The sequence below is a fragment of the Manis javanica genome, chromosome 3, assembly GCF_040802235.1.
Source record: "Manis javanica isolate MJ-LG chromosome 3, MJ_LKY, whole genome shotgun sequence".
Lineage (NCBI taxonomy): Eukaryota > Metazoa > Chordata > Mammalia > Pholidota > Manidae > Manis > Manis javanica.
This window is the reverse complement of record NC_133158.1, coordinates 67,536,178-67,561,854: the sequence shown is the minus strand read 5'-3', so window position 1 is coordinate 67,561,854 and position 25,677 is coordinate 67,536,178. Positions and strand designations below refer to the sequence as shown.

The window sequence follows — 25,677 nt, the reverse complement described above, 5'->3', positions numbered from 1 at the left end:
ATATTTTACCTGTTTTATATACAGGTGTACACCATACCTGTAACCATACAAGTCATAGTGTATCCATAAAAGTCCATGTATCCTGAGAAACCATGTGGTCACTCCTATGCTGACAAAAGGATGACTGGATAAATATGGCTGTAGTAAGACAGATAAATAATAGGTACAATAATGGTGACAATGATTTAAAAGACTCATGAAAAGGTCTAAATTGCCAAGGTAATTGAGTTTTGTAACAAAAAGAACTAAAAAGAACTAAAAGATACCAGAACTTTCAGTCTGGAAATAAAAAGCAAAATAGAAGGTATTCCAATGGCACTATTCACAAAAGTGAAACAAACAGTCCTAAAATTTGTATAGAACCACAGAACATCCTGAATAGCCAAAGCAATCTTAAGAAAGAACAACAAAGCTAGAGGCATCACACGCCTTCATTACAAACTATATTACAAAATTATAGGATCAAAACAGTATAGTATTGCATAAAAACAAACACAAAGAGTAATGGACCAGAATAGACAGCCCAGAAATAAAGCCACCAAAGATATTTTCTGCCATATTGTCAATTAATTTATGACAAAAGAGCCAGGAATATATTATGGGGAAAGGACAGTCTCTTCAATAAATGGTGCTCGGAAAACAGGACACCACATGCAAAAGAATGAACGAGAGCATTATTTTGCACCATACACAAAAAGTTAACTAAAAATGTATTAAAGACTTGAATGTAATACCTTAAACTATAAAACTCCTAGAGGAAAACAGGCAGTAAGCTCCTTGACATTGGTCTTGGTGATGATTCTTTGAATTTGACCTCCAAAGCAAAGGCAACAAAAGCAAGAATGGGTAGGTGGGACTAAAAAGCTTCAGCACAGAAACCATCAACAAAATGAAAAGGTAACCTACTGAATGGGAGAAAATATTATCAAATTATATATCTGATAACCACTTAATATTCAAAATGCATGAAGAATTCATAAACTCAATAGCAAAGTAATAGTCTGATTAAAAAATGAACGGAGGATCTGAGTAGACATTTTTCCCAAGAAGATATACAGATAAGTCAATGGATATGTGAAAAAGATACTCAGCATCACTTCTCATCAGGGAAATGCAAATTAAAACCCCACCTGTTAGAATGGCTATTATCAAAAAGACAAGAAATAACAAGTGTTGGCAACCTTGTGGAGAAAAGGGATCCCACGTGCTCGTTGTTAGGAATGTAAATTGCTACAGCCACTATGGAAAACAATATGGAGGGTCCTAAAAAAATTAAAAACAGAACTACCATATGATCCAGCAATTCTGCTGTGGGTGTTTATCTGAAGGAAGTAAAAATACTAATTTGAAAAGATATGTGCACTGCCATGTTCATTTCATTATTTTCAATAGCCAAGATATGGAAACAACCTAACTGGTCCAGTCATGGATAAATAAGTAAGTAGTGGTATATATACGTACAATGGAATGCTATTCAACCATAAAGAAAAAAAATGAAATCTTGGCCATTTATGACAACTTGGATGGGTCTTATGCTAAGTGAACTTAAGTCAAACAGAGAAAGACAATAATGTAAGATCTCACTTACATGTGTTATTTTAAAAACAAAAAACCAAGCTCATAGATAAGAGATCAGTGGTTTCCTGGGAGACAGAAGGTAAGGGGGGGAATAGAATTGGGTGAAGGGGATCAAAAGATAGAAATTTCCAGTTATAAAGTAATTAAGTCATGGAGATATATAGCATGGTGACTATAGTTAATAAGTATGGCATACTTGAAAGTTGCTAAGAGTAGATCTTAAAAGTCCTCATTGCAAGAAAAAAATACTGCAACTATGTATGGTGAAGGATAGTAACTAAACTTACAGTGGTGATCTTTTCACAATATATACAAATATCAAATCATTATGTTGTATACTTGAAACTAATGTTGTATGTAGATAACTCAATTATTTAAAAAAACTTCAAAGTTTGAGAAATAAGAATAGTAGATATGGTGAAATTTTTAGAAGGATTTAGAATAGACTAAATAATGCCAATCATCAGATTTAATACTACAAAAGGCTGGGGGAAGAAAAGAAAGGTAAGACATATTAAAACATGAAACTCACAAGTTTATAAACAGTTTTTAAGTTAGATGAATTCAGATGTTACTACCTCTGATGTAAGGAAGAAAATTATTTTTCTTTTCTTTTCACAGTGCTGTGACCTATTCTGGAATCCATCTGTTGAGATGCTTTATAGCAAATATAACCGGAAACCTTAAGATTAATGACTTCCATGTTAGCTAAACATTCAAAATTCTTTTTGTTAACTAGGTTTAAACACCTAGAATTTTTTCAACATTTTTTAAGTATTGTGTAGCTGCAACTTGTAGAAGGATCACTTCAGTTGTAAAACCTGGATTTTCCTGAGACAAGAATGAATTTGTGCCTGGGGGGAAAATGGTTTATAAATGATTTAATTATGCTGGGTTTTTTTTAGAACAGCTACCAGCAGTTTTTCCTGTTTAACGAACAAAAGCATATAGAAGTCCATAAAATGAGAACCTGTTTACTACTGGGTAGAGAAGAGTTTGCCATATTATTTATTGGACTTTTGTCTTTTAAAGAAAATGTCTATTGTGTATTTTTCTCCACATATTAAAACAGACCAGGTAAAATGGGCTTACTCCTCTGTTAAGCACTGATAGGGAGGCTGAAGATAAATATAAATGCCCCTTTGTATGCCTATCATTTAACTTTTTTCCCGAGTCCTTATTTGAATAAACAAAAATTATTCTCAATGAAATTCTATTCAGTCCACGCTGGAAACACAAGTCATTTCAGGCTGGGCCAGTCATCTTCAGGTAAACACAGGATTCAGAATCAGAAGACCAGAATTCAAGTTCCAGTTCTAGTATTTACTGTATGTTGGACCTTGGGCAAATTGATTTCTCTGCACTTCATTTGTAACTCCAACCTCACAAGCTGTGAAATGTATGGTATTATATGTGGAAAGGACCAAAGTGTGATCTGCATACTTGTAGAGTGAAGCCAACCCAAGAATGCAGCAAAACTCAGATTTATCACAGACAACATCCTGTCACGGAAGAAATGACATTTTCTTTAGTGAAAGATAAAAAAAACAAAAACTAGTATTAAGTGAGAAAACAGATCTACAAAGGGCAAGAGAAAAAAGTTGATGGGACAGTTTAGAATTGATACATGAAGATTCAGAATGGAAAAATAAAGTGTTACTTTGAATTAAAGTTCAAGGAAAAGATTGTTAAGATGCTAAGCTATTCATGTAAGTGGCTTAGCTTTTCAAAGTGAAGCTAAATGTTAAAGAGGTTATAGCAGTTGCACTGGAGAAAAAAATGAAGGCTTTATTAAAAAAAACCTATGTAGTTTTTTAGAAAATTCAATTTTTAATTTATTTTCAGTTGTTTTATATTTAATAACACTGGTCTATTTTAACCAGCAGTTTTATAGCTAGATTTTTTACATAGGCATTCACAAAATATATGGTGACAGTAGAATTATCTTGGAAGTCATCTTCCTCCTAGTGTTACTTTACTGCTTATCTTAGTATTGGTTCTCTTAAAAGCAAAGCCTGAGACAAAAGCTTGCATGTGGTAGTTGATTTGGGGAGTGATCCCAGGCAACAGGAGTAATGAAACAGAAAGAAGGAAAGCCAATCAAGGATGCATTGAGTGAGACACCACAGGCACTACTAGTGCTTGAGGGACCTTCTGAGGAGTATTATGAAATGTGCCTCTCACTTGTCTTTGAAAAGGGGAGAGGGCTGCCCCATATCCCTCCAAGTTGTACATGCCCTGGTGCTAAGCAGTTCCTGCACTGTGTCAGAAACCAGGAGGCAGGACGTGAGAGGTCCCTGGAGCAGAAGGGAAGTGTAGTTGTCCAGATGCCACATTAGCAGCTGCAGTAAGAAGGCCAAAAGGATTTGAAGTGACATATGGGACATCTCACCACACTGCTCTTCTAAATGACCAGAATGTTCTAATCCACCAGAAATGATGAAATTGGTATTCACTAGAATGACAGTAGTTTCTAATTTACTAGGTAAGTTATGATATGATTTCACTTTTAAAATTTAAAACATTAAAATTTGGAAAAATAATATAGAATACTATATTTCTTATAAATATGTAAAAATTATTTTGTGGACATACAATGTAAAAAGATATTTACTGTTTTTCCTGGAGTTGTACAGGAGATGGGAAAAGGGGTTCAAGAAACTAACTCTAACTCCAGTAGAAAAAAAATGATTGGCTTAGTCCAATCCAACCTTTAAAATTTTACCTTCTTAGAAAACTCACTGAACCACTCTGGTTTTTCTGAATGAGGAATAATCTCCACAAAGTCTCTTTCAACTGTAAAAGTTTATTCTGATTCTTAAACAATATGCCACTTCAGAGGAAGGAACCTAAGCCCAGGGAAATTGACTAGTTCAGTGGAGTCATGTGCAAATAAAAGCAGAAGCAAGTCTAGACCTTAAATCTTAGTTAATGGATATTTCTAGACTTGTCATGAATGAGACCTCCTTGGTATTAACCATGTATTAAGGCACTAAGTAGCTACTATCACTTGGAAGCTTGGGGAAATAAAATTGTGTTATATTTATTATAGTTATATTAATAACTTAATATATTAAGTTAGCTAAACCAGAATGATTAGCGAAGCTTCAGGAAAGAAAGCTAAACCAGTGTATCTAACTCTGCACTGGGGGCTGCTTGCATCATACCACCTGGGCTTCTTGTTAAAACTGAGGCTTCTGTCCCCATCCCCTGGTTGTGTTTATCAGTTTCATCTGAAGGATCGGGGAATTTGAATTTTTAAACCCACCAGTTGATTCTAAAAATAGCCTAAATTTTTAGAGCTACTGGTATAGATAAGTGGGAAAATGTGCAGAAAGCACAGAGGGAAAGAACAAGATCAGATAACAGGAAATAAAATGATAGGACAGCTGAAGAAAATGATATACTAACGCACTGTTTTATTTTCCTATAAATCTGTCTATAGCATAAAAGTTAAGGCTACATCCTAGTTAACAAATAAAACCTCATTAACCTAACTCATTAGCTAGAACATCTGAAAAAGACTTCAAACTTCACATCATTATTTGAAAATAAATGACTACCCTCTTGGAACAGTTATACAAGTATCAGATGACAGTATTAGCACCAAATTAAAATTTATAGTCAGCCTCATTCCTGAGTCTAATTGCACCTCCTAGCTTTATTTTTTCGCTTAAGTTTCTCACCTGTTTCTACTTTATTACCCTATTTATTTTATGTATAACCACAAGGCACTGTATATCCTTTTTGAAGAAAATTTATTTGGAATCAATCTGCACCCAAATAAATAAACTAAAAAAAAAAAAAAAACCCACAAATTTATGGAGAACTCCAAACACATTTTAATATGACCCCATGAGATAACATAAACAGATGAAGTGAAATAAAAGTTGTAACCACGCCCCGGTAACACAATTAGTGGCAAAACTTAAGTCCCTTTGGTGACCAATTCCAGTATGTAAACGAGAGCACAACCATTACAAGCTACAAACTTTGGTGTTCAGAGGTGGACTTACCCACAATTTAGCCAATAAGGCCAGTGACCTTTTAGGTGCATATTTGTGACTCCCCATCCCTGCTCCCAATTTACCCTAGGACACAGAGTTGGTTTTTGCAAACCTTATTATTCAGGTCTTAATTCCCTGGTATTCAGTTCGAGGACCTACCAGCCTCAATCAAGGAATTACATCTCCTTCAAGGGCAAAATACAAACTTTCCATCTTAACACCTGGCATACAGTCAAATCAGAATTTGACTAATAGTCAAATACTTGTCAATTAAGTAACACAAAGCTCTTACAAACATGAACTGAAATGAAATGCTAGATAATATTGCACTAAAGCAGCTCCTGAGTTCAAGTAGTATTTCCAGATCTTTCCAGATCTCAGTAATTCCAACAGCAGAACACTGGACCAGTCTATTAAACACTTAGAAGTCTCACATATGAGATTCTAAACTCCTATTAAAGCAAAAATATCATCAATGTCATCTGTCTCCCTAATAATTCCTGATGTGTTGTGTGTGTTTGTTTGCATTGTCGATGAATCAGTTTCATTTCCTTTGCCTTCTGTACGACGTTCATGAATTTGTTTCTCCTTAGTTTGTATGACAGGTTTTGAAATACTGCTACTCAAGAGTTGCTTATTGTTAGGGTAGCAATCAGGTCTACGAACCACATGGTGTGGTTCATCTGTAGCACTCAGAGTCCCTTGAGGGGACTGCTGAATTTCCTTTAAAAGACCTGACTGCAACTTTCTCTGTGATTTCCTCTGCTTCAGTAAAAATTTTTTCTGTGATCTCCTTTGTCTCATATGATGCTTTGAAGTTTTGATACCTGAGCCACGAAGAAGGCAGTTGCAAATTGATGTTTTTATGCTCTCTAGTTTCTTTGGCAAACTAAAGGACAGAGAGAGGAAAAATCAGAGATTGTTAAGATGCATGAGAACATTCTCAAAACCTTTTGTCTTCTTTTCACCAACTTCTAACAGAAATGTATACAATTTCTCTACAAGTCCTATACCTATGTACAACCCCAGAACCATAACAAAAATAAGGAAACAGAAGCTTTGACCCACATGTTTTCTGAGCACAACTTCCCTGATTCAGGTTGTAGGCAAATGTGTCATCCTACACTTCCAGCAAGGTAGCAGAATGGTGAAACAACTCCATATTTTAGCATCACAGCTTTTCCCTGCTAATCTGCTTATCTGTTCATAATGTAGTAGTAAAACTGGGGAAAGGATGTATCACAAATAGAAAAATCTGCCAGTATGTATTAATCCACGTCTGGATAATGACTTCGTGTTGTACCAGGCAATAGGAATAAAACTGAAGAGGGAGTTTATATAAGGATGAGAAGCGAGGGCTTCTGGCATAGACTGACAGCTTTGAGCTCTTCTAATTATGATTCATATGTCATCTTGAAGTTTGGGAATAAAGAACTCAGCTTATGATTTTAGGTACTTCTTCTGAATAGGGTACAATGCCACAGGGTCCATCAGTGCCTTCCTAACTGCCTCAATGTTTATGATAAGATTTCAAAAGATTAGCATGGGTCTATAATTACTATTCCCCAACCACTCCTCTTCCTTTTTAAACAAACATAGAACTTTGAAGTTCCACTATACTGTAGTAATTCATGATCTCTTTTTCCAAACCATTTTCTTATCTTTCTCTGTGTGGTGATTTTAAGTGGAGAGAGGACAGGTGTATGCCCCCCAATTGAAATGGAAACAGAAAGAATGAAAACAGAATCAGAGGATCTGAAGTTCTAGATCTCCAGAACACCCTGAGCAAAATCCTCTATTCCCTCATCTATAAAATGGGAAAAATAACTGCCTACCTTAAAGTTACTGTGGATATTGAGTACATTTAAAATGTATTACAAATATAACTCATTGCTGAAACAGCAATACAGGGCACTATTGAAAGAGCCTATTTTTGTCGGGTATAGAATAATGGTTTAACCAAGTAAACATCAGTTTGTTACCCTTCTCATTAACTTTTAATTATCTTCATCTCTGCCTCACCTACCCTTGACTTTAAACCCAAGCTTGAACAGAACAGCTCTATCTCAGGCTGAATTTCCACTGTAGAATAGAAACCTTTTTGATGGTTACCAGCCTTTAGGAAACCCCAATGTAAAAATCCCTTCCAGCAGTGCATTCCTTAGTAACACTTAGCAAATTCTCCCATAGAGCTGTTACAAAACCCTCACTATATATCAATTTTTTAATTAAAATAGGAATATCTTTTCCATAAGTTTTAGAAGAAAATTTAGCAAATGTTAGGACAGCTCAAGGGATTCATACATGGGAATCATTAGAAAGCCCTTAATAGATACATGTCTGTAACTGTAGATAAGAATGGTAGATGCAGAAAATTTATTGAAGGATACATAAAAAAACATTCACAATGATTATTCTATGAAGAAGGAATAAGGATTCTATAGCCATTTGTGTCTAAAGTTGTTACCATGGGCATCTGTTGTTTTTTCAATAAAAACATAAAACCCTAAAGTATCTAACTCCATGTATTGCTTCAAGCAGGACTGGCTCACTAACCATCCTTAAGTAGTTCTGTGAATATTAAGAACCACAGGAAAAGGAAGAAGTTACATGGAGAGCCTGTGAGTGAACACTGCCTGACCCTGGTCCAGTGTGTGCCCTCGGAGGAGGCAGGTGCCTCCTGCTTCACTCTCACACCCTCCCCCACTGCACTGAAGCTGTGGGCAAGATGGCTGTCTCACCTACTACAGCTAGAGCTCCGTGAGGTTGTCTGTCTTGTGTATGACTGTATCCCCAGGATTAGCATGCCACAGACATCCTAATGCTTTCTGAATGACCAGATGGAATGGTGAAGAGTATAAATTAATAAATCCAATTAACCAAGTTCACTTTCTTCCTCCCAATGATAAAGTTTGCCCAGCAAAAGCAGCAAACAAAACAGTTTGACTAGAGCCCATGTTCAGCACCCCCTAGGGCTACTGGACATCCCATTTTAAAGAAAGCTAACTTGAACATATGAAGTTTCACCCTAAATGACAACAGAACAAGGAATTTTCTTAATATACCTACCTACAGCCTTGAGCTTCCACATGTTTAAGCCGGTTACTTTTAAGAAGTTTGTTACCCAGATAAGTGACCTGAGCCTTGAGTTTTTTGCTCCTGCACCACAGAATCAGCATTTGGATTTTTTCAGAAAGTTGAATGAAAGTCTTAGCCTCTCGGATCCTTTGCATAAAACGTTTGGCACAGTGAGTTCCTATCACTTTCTGAGAAGATTTCATTGCCTTTAGTTTAGATTGAGAACATTTGAATTCAAAGCTGGTCTCCTGAAATATGGAAAAATGAGAGAAAAATATACTGGATTTGTTCCTGACTTGGAAAAAAGTCAGAGAAACAGAGAAGAATTGACTCAGACTATCAAAATTAGAAAATCTTGTCTTTTTTAAAGGAGGAAACTTTTTTTAGCTCACTGTACTTTTCTTTTGTTTTAAAACAATTTTTTTATCCGCTGCTCCTAACTAAAAGATTTTTTTTTCCCTCTGTGCTACAATAGATCAGTGGCTGAATTCAGTTGTACTTAACATAAATATTCTAACACATAACTATATCTGTTTAACCTATACATAAGAATAAACTACATGATCAAATATTAGCCAAAGCCTATCTAGTGGGGAAAAAGATGACAAAAATCCCTTTTCCTCTATGCTAGTGGACTACCACAACCTGTTTTCCACTTCTTTCCTTATGCTGAGTCACTCTCCTCAGTGACTGGTCATAAATGTTACTGCAACTGCATGAACACAAGGATGACTGCTAAACATGTTAAAAATGGTTAACTGAGCAATATTTCTAATTCCAACTGAACCATATTTTGATGTGGCACCTTTGTCTCTTTGACCCCATCTTTCTGTATCTAGTTGGAATTATACCAGCTTCTGTGGTTTATGAAAATAGGCCACCTACCAGGTATGCTTTCATCCTTCATTCAAAGTTTACTTTCTTCCAATTTCTTACCCTCATGAATGTAAAAAGAAGAAAATATAAAAGTAGAGACTTATCAATACTTTGTTGGTGATAAGTTTGATGTAAACGCAAGCTGAGCATAATATTAACACATTTTAACTGTTAAAAATGTGGTATTGATTAGTCATGACTAAGAAGGATTCTGACCATCCAGCTTCAAAACTAGCTGACCTAGAACAGGGAGATGGACTACAGAAATTTCAAGGGTCACAGAGGCTGTAATTCTTGAGAAAAAGTTGCCAAAAAACTATTTTGGGGACTGGTGTATTGATAAAAATACAAGACTATGAAACTAAACTGCCTATGTTCAAATCCTAGCCCTGCCCCATATGTGCTGTGCAGCCTGAGCAAGTTTCTTGTCATTTCTATACCTCAATTTTCTCATCTGAAATAATGAAACAACAATAACAGCACTTATCTCACAGGGCTTTTGCAAAGATTATGTGAATTAATATATGTAAAGCATTTGAACAGTGCATGGCAAAAAGTAAATCCAATATTCTTATGGGCTATTATTATTACTTTATTATTCCTCCCTTTGGGACTCAGGAATTGGACAGAATATAAAGGCAAGCTGAAATCCTGTAAATGTCCAAGTACTCTTACTGGAAATGATTAAGAATTCTTAAATAGAATGGAAGAAGTAACCCATGAAGGAAACCAGAAGAAAACAATTCTCAGAAGACAGAGGGTATCAGAAATCAAGTAGTTACCAGATGAAAGAGGGTCACACTGATGTACTTATCTTTTGTTAGCTACAGAACAAACAGAATTCACAGGCACTAAGGCAGGGAATCGTGTTAAAGCTGGACCCCTGACAGACAGAAATAGAAGACTAAAGGTAAAGGATGAGTAGGACACTTAACAATGATGAAAGTAGCTAATGACATCTCACACTCATTAAGTGCTTACCATACCATACTCCAGACTTTGCTGAACACTTTACAGGCATTAAAACTGGCATAACCCTATGAGATGCATACTATTAGAAAACAGAGGTATGGGTAGATCAAGAAACTTAATAAACTTAACAGCCAGGACTCAAAACGGTTTCTGACTACAAAGCCTATATTCTTAAGCTACAGAATAATCCACACCTACATTGGATCCTAGAGTCTCTTTAAAATTCTAGAATTCTCAGTGAAATATTTTGAACAGAAACAGAAATTCTGAAATAGAATTCAGTAATTCTATTAACTGAATGTATCCTAATCCCTTGGGAGTGCTCTGTCATTCAGAAGCATTGACCAAGAACTAAGATGGCTCTAACCTTAGAGCTGAAGATAAAAACAAGTCAGATTCAGTTTCTGTCCTTTGTAAGAGGCATCTACTCGAAAGATTAGCAAAAATCTCATTTTCAGAACTTAATGACATTTCTTCATGTAAGTTACTATTATATAATATATATTAATATATAAAATTATATAAACATATACATTTTTATATAAAATGTATAAATTATTATAGGCCCATACTGCTTCCCAGGGTTTTCATCAACCACATTTAAGTGCCTAACCCTATTTGTCTCTGTACATATAAGCCTGCACAGATCAGTCCTTGCTAGGTATTATAGTTGAAGCCCATCTGCCTTCCCATTTTCTAGCAGTTCAACCACTTAAACACCCTGTTGTAACTGTTCCATTTAAATTCGTCATTTTGAAGTATTTTTGTTATCCATTCACCATAACTCTTTGGAGTTGTGGAGCAGCAGCCATTTTTCCAGGGCTGATAAGACATCATTGAGTATCTTATAAGACATTAATGAGACTACTTGTAACAAAGGAACCATGTTTATAGTCTCACAAAGCTGGGTCTTGAACAAAAGCAGTTAGTCACTTGGCCTACAGCTTGTTACATGGTCACCTCTTCATCATTTACAATATTAGAAATGATAGAAAGTTTCAGAAACAGTACTGTATACCAAAGGAGAGAATAGTTGTTATACATAATTCTTTGGCTTTTGAGCAATGATGTAAATCAAAGAAAGACAATCAGAAATGCTGAAAATGAAGTCAGTGTTTGTTGAGAATTTCTCCAAGGGGTTTTCATGACATCCTTTACCAGAAACAAGCATTCTAGTTCTTAAGGTAAAACTCCCACTTTAGGGAATATTTTATTCCATGACATTGATTTCTATAAAGTAGCATCTCTGTTTTTTGTTGTCTTTCCATTTTAAAGTTGATTGAATTATCATATTGGAAAGAAAAATTCCTTGAGACTTACTTTGAAATCTAAAGTGAAAGAAACAAATGAAAGCCAGGTTCACTGTACTTTGCATAAAAGTCTTCATAGATCTGCTAGAAATTGATGTTACATAACAGCATCAACTTTGCTTTACATTTTGGTCCAAACTGATTCCCAGTCATGCTAAATTTACCAGAATGTTGGAATGGTTTCCATGTTGGAAAACTGACTCCACACATAAAACTCCTAGGATTTTGTCTCCCTCACCTTCCTAGGTATTTGCAGTGTACTGATCCAGCTGTGCCGTATGTAGTCTTACATTTAGCCATGACTGGATAGTGGTAGCACGTTTTACTTTGGCTTGAAAGTCCTGATACTCTTAAACAGTTTTCTTGTTTACCAATATGTAAATGTGAAATAATTTGTACCTCACATTTTCTTTTACACGACATATCCATTTTGAATTTTCAAAGCATAAAAGTAGAAAAGAAAATGAGAAAAACTTTGTTTCCCCTTAATTTTTTTTATCTTCAATTTATGTTGATGAGAAATTTAATAATCATATCAGAAAATTTAAATTGGTATTTTCTTATAGAAGCAATATATTAACTATTTAGACTCACAGAGCAGTCCACAGCAAATTGTTATCTCCTGGTATAAGTAAACACTTGTTACTTAGTAGGAGTTCCATATTTCCTTCCTTACCTTACCAGAGACAGACATGTTCACAGGCTTGTAGTAACATGGTTTTTGTGGAAAAACATTCTATGGTGCATGATGGAAAGGAGAGTGCCCTGGAAGTGAGTCTTGCCTTCCCCGGTGCAGTGTTTGAAAGCATCTCAGGATGCCAAGAGAGGTTCTACAGTGTGGATACGCTCATGTGATTGCCTGTTAGAAACATCTTTAAAATATGTTGCCTAATGTAAACCATGCTCTTATTTCTAGATTGGATTTAAGGTAAATATGGGTCATGGAAATCTAGTAAATATACTTTTGCTTATAAAAAAAAACTAGCAAAAATCATAAGCTGTATTAAAATAACACAAACCTGCATAGCTTTGTGTTTCAGCTGTTTGCAGAAAGCCCTTACATCGAATTCTGATGAGTGTTCTGTGGAGATGGAAATAACATGAATACAAAAACTTAGGCATACTATTTTCTTATCAATAAATTTTTAAGCAAGTGGCCAACATTTTCTGCCTAACTATAACAAAAGAAGTAAAGGGAATTAAAGAACTATGAAGCAACAATTTTAAATATTCAAGCTTAGGAAACTGGCATACATATATATATAAACCTCTCTAAATATGAGTTAAAATTGAGATGCTCAATTTCTTTCTACAAAATGCGTAATTATATTGTAATTTCAACTTTTTCTTTTGTGAGAGTCTGTGCTATCGCAAAACAAATTACCTCTGAAGATTTTCTTATTCTTTACTGGCTTTCCAAGATCCACATTATTCTGTGTATTGATCTTCATTTGTTTAGCTTTTTCAGAAATTCTGAGTGAAGTTTCTTCACTGGACCTTGATGATTGCTCTTTTGTTAAAAACAGTTTACTCAGCAATTTGGTTACTCCTTTAGCGGCAAAAGCTGTAGGCAATTTTTTCTTAAAAAGTTCAAAATAGGGCTGTCCTAAAAATTCAGCAATATCAGAAGGAAAGGTAAAATCTTTGAAGTAAGGCAGTGGTTGAATCCTAGAGACCTCTTCAAGCAATCCAAACAATGGCTTATATAAAGAAATCAGCCTTTTTAAAACACCTTTATAGAGAACCCTAGAGAAAGAAATAGGAGCTCGTGAATTAGCCAGTAATTAGTTTGTTTGTTTTTTTAATTTTCTTATTTAAAATAAGCATGTATTATTGCTGTAGTCAGCAAAAGAAAAAGCTATTTTCATTATAGAAAAGAATGAAAGTTTGGTTATTTTAAAATACGTATTTTAACACTGTTACCTCTAAGAATAAGCAGAATAAAAAAAATGATTGGAAATAGTACCTGAGATATCCACATTAATACATCAAAGCAAGGTTTCTAATCCTTGCAAAGACAGAAAATTTTTTTTCCCAGTTTTCATTTCAAATTGGTGGCATCCCACCCAGTTGTTTAAAATGGCCCAAAACAGGTTTCCTTACAAATATGAACAGATTCCAACTCCAATTATCCATCAAATTAATTCATAATATATACTGAGAGACACAAAGGAAGTCTCTTTGGTTTGCAACTATTACCAGTTTTCTTTATATCAACTATGCCTCAAAAAGCAGTGGTGGTTCAGGTGGAAGAAAATAATCTGAAGCACAAGGAAAGTTATGCCATTAAAATTAGAAATCTAGTAGCAGAAAGAATACAGTTTGCCCAGGAACACCTTCATTTTAAGTGGCTGGATGCTATATGATTACAGCAACCAGTTTATTATTATTCCAGTTGCTAATCCTAGGAATTCATTTGCTTAGCTGATTAGTACTGAGGCGATACAGCTTCAGGTTAAAAGCCTACTCTTTTGACATAACCATCAACACTTAGCTTTCAAATCCACCCCAGATAAACTCTGACCAAGTCAAGAAATGGAACTCCAGTACCTTCAGCATCCCATGGGAAAACAAATACGAAAACTACTAATGAGAAACCTAGGCTGACTTAGATGAAAAAGGAATGAAGGATTTCAAAGTTATGTACTACATACCATAACCTGCTCACCAGCCCAATCATCACAAGGTTTAAAATAATGAATTCTTGCAAACCTAGATGTTTCACAGTCAAGCTGGACAATCAAGTTAAAGTTCAAAAACAAAGGAATTTGGATTCTGTAAGTTACATTTATAAGAAAAACAAATTAGAAGTAGAACTTTCTTGAAGGAATTAAAGCCTTAAAAGATTCGATTAAGTCACAGAAACTTAAGGTAATTAAACACTGTTAGACATCTCATTATTAAATTAGTTTCTAAGAATAAGGATTTCTAACTTCAGTGCCCTTAAGGACATTACATGCTAGATGGACAGGCAGTCTCTACTAATGACTATAGCAGGCAGTGCCTAGGAAAAGGAGGTCAAGAAGCAAAATTTTAATAACTCCCATAGGTTAGAACTTCTATGGAGCCCCTAGCTTTCAGAAATATTATTAAATATATCAAAACAGTTCCAACTCAGAAGCAGCCGATTCAGGATACAGAAATGTCTTGCAGCAACAGTCCAACAAGCGAAGTAACAACTTGCTGGCTCCCAAAATCTTCATCAGCATCAATTCCACCACTGGTTGGCTGGGGATGACACGTGCTTTGGTAGATATAGGCTGATTTTCACTTCACAAAAATAGAGAAGTACATTACTTTCATTCTTAAATACAAGGCATTTATTTACACAGCAGTTTTCAAGTGCAGACTTGCTTTAAGCTCAGTTTGAGGTAGTTATGCTCAATAATGACTCACTGAAGTTTACTGACACTAATATTTCAATGAAATCTCTCAGGATCCAGATTTCAGTGTCACTCCAGTCCCTCCCACAGGCCAACAGAAGGAGATTATCACAAATACCAGGTGCCTCTTATTAAAACAAAATCTGTATAGCCAAGATATAACTAGTTATATTTCAACACCAAGGAGTGCTAAGTCCAAAGCGAGATCACAGCAAGACACTGAGCTCCCGGCCCACCACAGAGGCCATCACGAAGCAACTGGATCCTTACTTGGGAAAAAACTCAGACAGATCTTGAATTGAAGCCTCCAAATTCATGTTTTTCAAGCGTTTTAAGCACTGTTCAACCTGAAAGGGGGAGAACAGCTCAAATTCACATATATATTCAGATAAGGCCACTGATGTGACCAAGAAAGCAGAGAGATCCAAAATGTCATAGTATGGAAATACGTGACTACTACAAAATACCTTTTTAAGGGTAAAGAAATCGATAGCCCAAAGCAGTTGCTTCTGGTTAAAAATTTAAACTTATCCAGCCAAACAAATTTCTTGAATCAGGTTATGAGTAAGAATTTACTATATGCCAGTATATGGCTGATGCTATAAAAGGGACCAAACTAAGTATAAGATTATTCTAAAGATTCACTTTTTCTGCAGCAACATTATTTCTAATAGTGAAACAATTAACAAGATAGTAAATTAACTACTCAATTTCAATAGTCTGTGCCACAGAAATGAGGAAAGTGATCGACTTACTTTACAAATGGATTTTGAACATGTACGTGCAAAACGTGCTGGGACAAGAAATGGTTTAAGACACTTCCCAATCTCTAGTTGCTAAAAATTTAGTGGTAAAAATAAGACATATAAAATATTAAAATATTAAAATAAAAAAATATGCCCAGTTAGAAACTGCCACCCCCTCAGCACTCCCTGCTTCCCTGTTTTATTTTTCTTTATAGTCCTTCTCACCATGTGACCTTTGACTGACTGCTTGCCTGCCTTTCTCCTCTCAACTATAATGGAAGTTCCATTAGGGCAATATAGTTTGTCTGCTTCATCCATCACTATAACTCCACTTAGGCACAGTATTCAATAGGCACTCAGGAGCATTTTTTTTTAAATCAAAAAAAGGTAAAAGCCTTTCTGTGGTAAGAGTTCTGTGGTGCCTGGCACATAAAAAGTACTTGTAGAATTAATAAAGTAAATGAATGAGTATATAAGGAACCCAGCTTAGGAGGCTCTCCTGTACTTTGTAGTCCCTAAGCTGGAAGAACCAATTTTGTCTTAAAAACTAATTTACTAAATTTCCATAAAAAAATAGTAAGTGGCAGTGTGATCTCCCATCTTCATTGAGTAAACGTGTTGAGTACTAACCATACCCTCCTTACCTGTTTAAGGGCCAAATGGGGCTTGTGGCGGCCCATTCTGTTGTGATTGCTGTAAAGAACTGCGCATAACACGTCTGTTTCTGTATCTAAGATTTGGCTCTTCAGTGACAGTGTAAGAAGACAGCACTCCTTAATTACAGCTGCAATACAAAGATCTAAAGCAGAGATGTTTTATAAGACTTAATAGTGTTTCTACTTTAAAAAGGAATCAGAGCAAATTAACAATTAGCCTCAACCATTAGCAACATAATGATTTTAAGCAAGTGCGAAAATGGTGACATAATATAAATGGTGACAGAAATCATTAAGAGAACATCTCTTAAACAATAATGTGTATCTTTACATCCCATTTCATCATGATTTAATAGTCTTTCACATGAATGCTTTGTCCTCATTTGGTAGACACTAACACCATAAGTGTCTTGAAGGTGAGGCAAGTGATAGTTAATTCTTACTTCTAAATCCCCCATTTTGTTATGCACATAAGGCGAATGGATAAACTCATACTCTTGAAAGCAAAGGTAAAGTGTTGGGTACCACTTTATGTTCAGAAAAAAAACACCATGACAACTGTAAATTACATTATTTAACGAATGCTGACTCAGCAGGGTGTGCTCAAAACAGCTTTATAATCTGAAAAGCTGTTAAGAAGATGGAGTTCATGTGTTCTCTGTGGCTCGAAGGATAACACTAGCATCCTAGATATAAGTAAAACAAAGGCAGATTTCTACATAACATGGAGAACTTTTCCTTTGTCCCAACCATCTGAAACCAGAATAGGCTGCCTTCGAGTTGAGGAGTTGGTGAATTTCCATACCTAATAGGAATTCTGTTAAGTAATGTTTAATACAGGCAGAGGGATGATTATCTGTAAACTCTGTATAATGGTTGGATGGGGAGGAGGAAGTCATGATTAGATAGGTTATAAGTAATAGTAACTACCATTTGAGTGTTTACTTAATCAGGCCCTGTTCTAAATGCTTTACCTATAACATTAACTCTTTCATTCCCCCAAACAGCCCTATGAGGTACTATTTTTATCCCCATTTGAAAATGAGCTGAGGCACAACAAGGTTAAATAACGACACCCCCACCTGCCCTGCCCAGCTCCATGCAGCCCAGGAGTCAAACCCAGGCAATCTGGCTCCTGCGCCAAACTCCTAATTACTACTCCCTACTGCCTAAAAACGGCAATACCATGATAAATTGGTAAAACGCTTAAACAGCACTCTCCCCTAAATGACATTATTAGATTCTCCCAACAACCGCTGATGGGTAGGCCTGACCCCGTTTTACAGATACCGGGAAGATTGCGATTTAAGCCAGTGTTCTAAGTGACGCCCTCCAGTTTCGTGGAGGCAAAGGTCGGGGGCAGACTGAAGGGTAACACGGCTGCCAGGGGAGTGAGCCCAGGGTTCCCAGGCAGCACTTTCCCCTGAGCCACCCATAGTGGGGTCAACGAGAGACCGCGAAGACGCGGCAGCAAACCCCGGGGCCCCGGGAGTCCCAGGAAGTCCCGCCCCGCGGGCCGGCGCCGCGCGGGCTGGAGCCCCGCCGGAAGCACCCGCCGCATGGCCGCCGCCTCGCTCACCCAGGGCCGCGCCGGGGTCCTGGACCGTCAGGGCGCTGCGGCTCCCCGCCTTCGGGATCCTCACGCGGTTCCACGGCTCCGGGCCCGGCAGCCCCGCAGCCATCTTGGGAGGCGGGGGGAGGACTGGAAAGGCGGAGCGGAGCGAGCGCAAGTGGAGCGACCGAGAAGGGGATAGAAACGGGGAGGAGGCGGTGGCGAGGAAAGGGCGGGGCCGGGGCGGGGCGGGGCTTTCTCGGGATCTGGGGCAGAGCGCTGCGTCCGGCGAGGGGCCCCGGTGACCGTCCAGACCCGGGCCCCCAAACCTGCCGCTTCGGAGAGGGGTGTACTGTTACGTATTGGGCAGTTAGTGGATTTTGGAAGCAGGCTACCAAGGTTCTAATTCTAGCCCTGTATTTTGCTAGCTCTGTGATCTCAGGAAAGTTAATTTCTTCAAACCTTTGTATCCCTGTGGGTAAAATGAAAATGATAATAGCGTCTACATCACAGAGTTGTACAGTGCTTTAGAACTGTGCCTGGCACACAGGTATTTACTCTTACCAGAATTAGTATTGCTGGTTTTATTTCTGCTGTTTAAAACAGATAGCATTGCTCATGGAAACTTTTATGCTTTCTGTGGGTGCCCTTGCCCAAACTCCTTCCTCTATCTGGACCACCCACTGAAACACAGTCCCCCTCAGCTCTGGTGTCATCACCTCTGGGCAATTCTTCCAGAACATCCTATCCCGGCTTTGTAACTTGATAAGGAGACCCTTTTATGTACTACTACTGTGTTTGCTCCTGTATTAGCTTCCGATAGCTGCTGTAATAATTAATACAAACATAGTCACTTAAAACAACAGTTGTTATACTACATTTCTGGAGGTCAGAAGTCCAAAATGAATCACACTGAGCTAAAGTTGGTGGAACTGGATCCTTTGGAGGCTGTAGTGGAGAATTCGTTGCCTTTTCCCAGCTTCTAGAGGCCACCTGCATTCTTCAGCTCATGTCTCCATCCTCCATTTTCAAAGTCAGTAACAGCATTCTCCAATCTCCCAACACCATCTCTTTCTCTTTCTCACCCCTTTGCCTGCTTTGTTTTAAAAGGATCCTTGTGATTATATTGGGCTCAACAAAATTAACCCAGGATAATCTCACCATCTCAGAATCTTTAACTGTCACATCTACAAAATTTGTTTTGCACTGTAAAGTAACATAGTCACGATTCTGGGGATTAGAATGTGAACGTCTTTGTGGGGTGGGCATTATTTAACCTACCACAGATTTTCTCACAGAATTTACCTCACTGTATTGTGTTAATGTATTTGCATATCTCCTTCTCCAATGGCCTGTGATCCTACTGAAGGCAGGTACTACCTGTATAGCTACTGATCTTTATATCTCATGCTTAGCTCAGAGCCTTGCATGTAGTAGGACCGTAATAAATTTTTCAGATTGATTGATGTATAATTGCTGTACAAAGAACTGCATTTGTTCGATGTGTACAGTTTCATGAGTTTGTCATTGTTTGCTGGCTAAATGAGAGAGTAGAGGATGCTTGAATAGTTTCTGAAGGATGAATAGGAATTTCCCAGGCAGATAAGGGAAGAAAGAAGGACATTCTTGACAGGCATGTTAAACAACTTAAGTTAGAAGAATCACTAGTCCTGGGTCAGTATTGCTAGAGCATGATGTGTGCTAAAAGATGAAGTTGGGAGTGATAGTGTCAGATTATGGGAAGAATCTGGATTTACCCTGAAGGCTAGAGATTACCAAAACTGGCTGATCATAATTACCTGGATAGCTTTTAAACATGGAAAATTTCAGGCCCCACTCTGGAAATTCTTATTCATTAGGCCCGAGTCAGGCTCTAATCTGTTTTTTAAGAGTTCCTTGTGATGGTAGGTTGGACTGAGGAGCCCTTATTGTAGGTGATAAAAGGAGTCACTGAGTCTTAGGCAGGGCAATTTTAAGTCACCTTGCTTCAAAGGAAGAGCACTGTGGAGAGCAGATCTGAAGGAGAAGAGGCAAGAGGTAAGGAGGTAAAGGAATCTATTACAAAAGCTGAGGCAAGACATGATGAAGGCCAGAATACCAACACTGGTACTGGACATGGACAGAATGACTTATTTAGATGTCTAGTACCAAAATGATTTCCAGATTTTCACTTTCAGTTTGAGATATGGAATTCAAATGTAAGAGATTTAAGTAAGTGGCCTGGATAATCAGATAACTTTTGATGTACTGAGTTTGAGATTGCCCATAGGCTGTCTAACTCACCAGTTGAATAAATGGGTGTATAGCTCAAAGGGTGATTGCAAAGGAAGTAGAGATGGTGAATATAGGATGTTTTTAGAGGCTCAGATAAGAAGGGAAGACAGTTTATGTGGTAACACAGAAGTAGGATCAAGAAAGATATTGTTTTTTTCTGATTTTAAGGATAATGTATAGTTAGGATTCCACCAGTCACTCAGAACCAATAGGATATGTATATTAAGTGACTTATTGAAAGAAATTATCTTACACAGTTGTGGGGGTTGGATAGGGCAGGCCAAGGAAGAGCAGGCTGAAAACTCACAGGCAGGAGCTGAAGCTGCAGTCCACAGGTGGAATTTTTACGTCCTGTCTTCAGGAAAACCTCAGTTCTGGTTTTAAGACTTTTAAAACTAATTGGATCACGCTTACCCAGATTACTCAGGATAATCTCCTTTACATAGAGTCAACTGATTGTGGCTCATAATTCCATTTACAGAATACCCTCACAACAACTTCTAAACTAATGTTTGATTGAATAACTGGAGATAGAGCCTAGCCAAACTGATACATAAACCTGACCATTACAGATAGGAATTGATTTTCTCACAAGTATGGACTAAGGGGAAAAAGCCAAAAGAGTTAGAGAAGCTGTACCTGCTAAAGAGATGAAGAGAGGAGTATTGATGGAGCAACACACATTTATTCAATAGTTTTTGAGCATCAGCTGTTTGCCAGGCACCATACTAGGTCCCAGAGGAGACAGATGGGATCAAGCTAGAGAGGCTGACTTAAAACCCAAAAAGCCTTTACTCTCTGATTCAGGGCAAAAATAATGAGACTTCAGATATGGACATGTTTAGAGTGGGGTAGCCCCTGGACGAGAGCATCTGAGTGGTCAATGGAGGAGGTTTTGCTGTCATTACCAGGCGTGAAGGGCAGAAAGATAGTATTCTGGTGGAGCAGTGGATATTGGAAAGCAGAGCTTCCTTGAGCAAGAGACATGCAAGAGTCATGGGTTTTGTACATTAGAGAGAAAATAAGGTTTTAGGGCCATGCTTTACAAATTTCAAGTCTGCAGAGAAAGACTACCACAGACACAAATGATCATTAAATACATAAAACCTCGTCCATCTCATCAGTACTCCAAGAAATTCAGATTAAAATGATTTTCAAGCACTGTCAAAGAGACCAAGAATGAAAAGCATGATGACCCATGTTACTGGAGCTTTGGACAAAAGTTTAGGTTTCTTTTGTTTTTTTAATCATAAAAATGGAAAACTATACTATATTTGTATAATGAAATGGTTGTTTTCTAATATTGTGGCAGTGGAATTTTCCCCCCACCCCACCCACAAAATCTTATGCAGAAATCAAATACATAAAACAAAATCAGAATTGCAGTGGTTAAGAGTATATGGTAGAATGCAGGATCCTCCCTTTAATGCCTCCCGCCCTAGTCCCTGGAGGTGGTGCATCAGACACTTCCTAGGGACAATTTGGAACCCACTGCTGTAAATAAATAAATATGTGTTTATGTGAGCCATTCTTGATGATACACTAAGTTGTTTTTTAAAATTGTAGAAACTGTATAATGTGATTCCATGGAAATAAAAACATACATGCATTGAGAAAAAGATCTGAAGGGGTCTAAATAAAGAGGTTAACAATTATTATCTTTCCAGCAGTACTATGGGTATTTTTTTCTTCTGTGAGCTTGTTTGTATTTTCTATTTAAAGGAAAGAAATATGTGTTGCTATTGTAATGAGAAAAAAAAATTATTTTTAATGCCAAAATAGTGTGACCTAAAATCTTAGGATGTATGCTTGTGAATATGTGCATGCACACTTAACATGTGTGCACCAATGTATTCAGAGATATACTTTTAGGCCCATCCAGCTCTGGTCACTCAACTTCAATCCCATCCTTCTGTACTTTGTGATGCTGTGGCTAGGACTCTGCACAACCATGTGTTTGCCCATTATAGGAATATGAACCACTAAAGGGAGGTTGGAAGGCAGGAGGTAAGGAAGGGGATTTGTTCCTTCCTCTTTGCTCCCTTTCCCCAACAATATTGCCTGGAAACTGCTCTTCATCCCAGGTCATAGCAGTTGGTTCTTGGCCCTGACTCATTTTGACACACAGAACTGGTTGCCCTCTCAGAGGTACTGGTGGTACCTGGATGGTGTTCTCTCCTCAATGATCTCGGTCCCAATTCTACAGATCCCTTTCTCAAAACGTCTAAATTCTGATAACCCCAAATCTCCTTCCCCAGCTCCAGGGGCTGTAACTGCTTTCAGCATTTATTTCTGTGTTACCTCAGGGTTGCAAGTGTGTTCTCAGCTCTTAAACACCTAGTTAACCAATTCGTTATAGTGAATTCTCTTGGTGGAATATGTAGCATGATTCTGTTTCACCCGTGGACTCTGACTGATATGATACTTGGATTGAGAAGGAGTCCCAGGAAACAGGCTCTCAAAATGAGGTTGGTTTGACCTAACCAAGGAGTCAAAGATCTATACTCTGAAAACTGCAAGGCATTCATGAGAGAAATTAAAGAAGATAACAATAAACGGAAACACATCCCGTGCTCATGGATAGGAAGAATTAATATTGTCAAAATGGCCATCCTGCCTAAAGTAATCTACAAATTCAATGCAATTCCTATCAAAATACCAACAGCATTCTTCAATGAATTAGAGCAAATCGTTCTAAAATCCATATGGAACCACAGAAGACCTCCGAATAGCCAAAGCAATCCTGAGAAGGAAGAACAAAGCTGGGGGGATTACGCTCCCCAACTTCAAGCTCTACTACAAAGCCACAGTAATCAAGACTATTTGGTACTGGCACAAGAACAGAACCATAGACCAGTGGAACAGAGTAGAGAGCCCAGATAGAAAACCAAGCATATATGGTCAATTAATATATGATAAAGGAGCCGTGGACATACAATGGGGAAATGACAGCCTCTTCAACAACTGGTATTGGCAAAACTGGACAGCTACATGCAAGAGAATGAAACTGGATTGCTATTTAACCCCATACACAAGTAAACTCGAAATGGATCAAAGACCTGAATGTAAGTCATGAAACCATAAAACTCTTAGAAGAAAGAATAGGCAAAAATGTGTTGAATATAAACATGAGCAACTTTTTCCTGAACACATCTCCTCGAGCAAGGGAAACAAAAGCAAAAATGAACAAATGGGACTACATCAAACTAAAAAGCTTCTGCAGAGCAAAGGGTATCATCAGTATAACAAAAAGGCATTCTACAGTATGGGAGAATATATCTGTAAATGATATATCTGACAAGGGGTTAGCATCCAAAATATATAAAGAACTCACATGCCTCAACACCCAAAAAACAAATAACCCAATTAAAAAATGGGTGGAGGATATGAAGAGACAATTCTCCAAAGAAGAAATTCAGATGGCTGATGGACACATGAAAAGATGCTCCAGATCATTAATCATCAAGGAAATGCAAATTAAAACCCCAATGAGATATCACCTCAAACCAGTAAGGATGGCCAGCATTGAAAAGACTAAGAACAACAAATGCTGGCGAGGATGTGGTGAAAGTAGAAGCCTCCTACACTGCTGGTGGGAATGTTAGCTAGTTCAACCATTGTGGAAAGCAATATGGAGGTTCCTCAAAAAACTAAAAATAGAAATACCATTTGACCCAGGAATCCCATTCCTAGGAATTTACCCAAAGAATACAACTTCTCAGATTCAAAAAGACATACGCACCCCTATGTTTATCGCAGCATTTTTTATAATAGCCAAGATATGGAAGCAACCTGAGTGTCCATCAGTAGATGAATGGATAAAGAAGATGTGGTACATATACACAATAGAATACTATTCAGCCATAAGTAAGAAACAAATCCTACCATTTGCAACAACATGGATGGAGCTGGAGGATGTTATGCTCAGTGAAATAAGCCAGGCAGAGAAAGACAAGTGCCAAATGACTTCCCTCATTTGTTGAGTATAACAATGAAGCAAAACTGAAGGAACAACACAGCAGCAGACTCACAGACTCCAAGAAGGGACTAGCGGTTACCAAAGGGGAGGGGTGTGGGAGGGCAGGTCGGGAGGGAGGGAGATGGGGATTGAGGGGTATTTAGTACATATGGTGTGAGGGATCATGGGGAAAACAGTGTAGCACAGAGAAGGCAAATAATGAATCTGTGGCATCTTACTACACTGATGGACAGTGACTGCATTGAGGTATGGGTGGGGACTTGATGATATGAGTAAATGTAGTGACCACATTGTTTTTTTCATGTGGAACCTTCATAAGAGTGTGTATCAATAATACCTTAATAAAGAAAATTTTTTTAATGAGGTTGTTTTGGCCATGTCCTTAGCTTTGAACACAGTAGTGATCTCCTTACCAGGAGGAAATGAAATATGATAAATCCATGCTATGCTGTAGCTTCATGTTTAATCACCTGGGGATAATTGTGATGAAATACCATCTAAAGCCCTAAGGGGACCAGATGACCATTATGGTGGCAATAATGCTGCTCAGTGCACTGGATTACCTATAAAACATGACGAGAATCAGGGAGCTTCTGTGATGACCTGAACAGAATCACTTATTTCTAACAGATGCAAGGGTGACCTTGACCCCAAATTTAATTCTGTTGGTTGCAGAATTCCAACTTAAATTGAATTCACAGACTCAAAAGTCATACATGAGAAAGTTAGCACTGATTGATAAGGACCCTGAGACTTTGCATTGGAATTTTCTTGTTTGACTTGGGAAAAGCTGAGAATCTTGGAGTAGGCTGTCTTCTTGTTTCCAGTTGACAAATGGATAAAGCAATCCTCCCCTCACCTAATGTGAACCACTTCAACTGTGTTCCATGTCCTAAATTCTTCTGCCTTCTGATACATATCAGGCAATAAATGAATCCCCTATTCTCAAACATCTCCAGTATAATCTTCTGTATTGGCCTTTTCCTATCAACATCTAAGATAAACAGGTCTCTTCTATCTTGGAAAGAATCCATTCCTCCCTCCATTTCAGAGTTTTTCTATTTGTTGTCCTATTTTCCCTTCCTTCTCTTCCACAGGAGTGCCTACAAAAAATGATGAGCTCAAATCTTTATCTTAGTTCAAGTCAGAATCAGAAAGCTGCTGTAGTGGTCCTAAAAGGATCACTTATTTCTTATAGCTTCAGGTCTGACCTTAACCCACAGGGAAAGGAAAGAGAGATTAATTCCACAGTTAAACTCCTTCAAC

The 25,677-nt window shown here is 37.6% G+C and overlaps 2 protein-coding genes across 5 annotated transcripts in view; one reads left to right on the top strand and one right to left on the bottom strand.

Annotated features, from left to right (window-relative positions):
* GTPBP8 (GTP binding protein 8) overlaps positions 1-25,677 on the top strand; it is a 44,873-nt gene that overhangs the window by 9,034 nt on the left and 10,162 nt on the right. The window contains exons 6-7 of one of the 3 annotated variants that reach the window (XM_037017648.2): positions 1,393-1,437; positions 2,200-2,563. The exons of 1 other annotated variant lie outside the window; for it this stretch is intronic. In XM_037017648.2, coding sequence (XP_036873543.1) covers positions 1,393-1,414 — 22 coding nt within the window. In that variant the 3' untranslated portion in view covers positions 1,415-1,437; positions 2,200-2,563. Of the gene's footprint in view, positions 1-1,392; positions 1,438-2,199; positions 2,564-25,677 lie in introns of those variants that run through there. One more of the 3 variants, XM_017666466.3, reaches the window with a different exon arrangement.
* On the bottom strand, positions 5,320-18,374 carry RMP64 (ribonuclease MRP subunit p64). Of its 2 annotated transcripts, XM_017666464.3 has the most exons (9): positions 18,186-18,374; positions 16,595-16,749; positions 15,475-15,551; positions 14,960-15,091; positions 14,476-14,553; positions 13,206-13,567; positions 12,841-12,902; positions 8,655-8,911; positions 5,320-6,474 (listed from the first exon to the last, which is right to left on the bottom strand). In XM_017666464.3, exons 1-9 carry the CDS (start codon positions 18,286-18,288, stop codon positions 6,030-6,032), a joined length of 1,671 nt encoding a protein of 556 aa, XP_017521953.2. In that variant the 5' UTR covers positions 18,289-18,374; the 3' UTR covers positions 5,320-6,029. The 2 variants fall into 2 exon arrangements, with proteins under 2 accessions (XP_017521953.2, XP_073087782.1); XM_073231681.1 differs by lacking the exons at positions 15,475-15,551; positions 18,186-18,374 and having other exon boundaries at positions 16,595-16,733.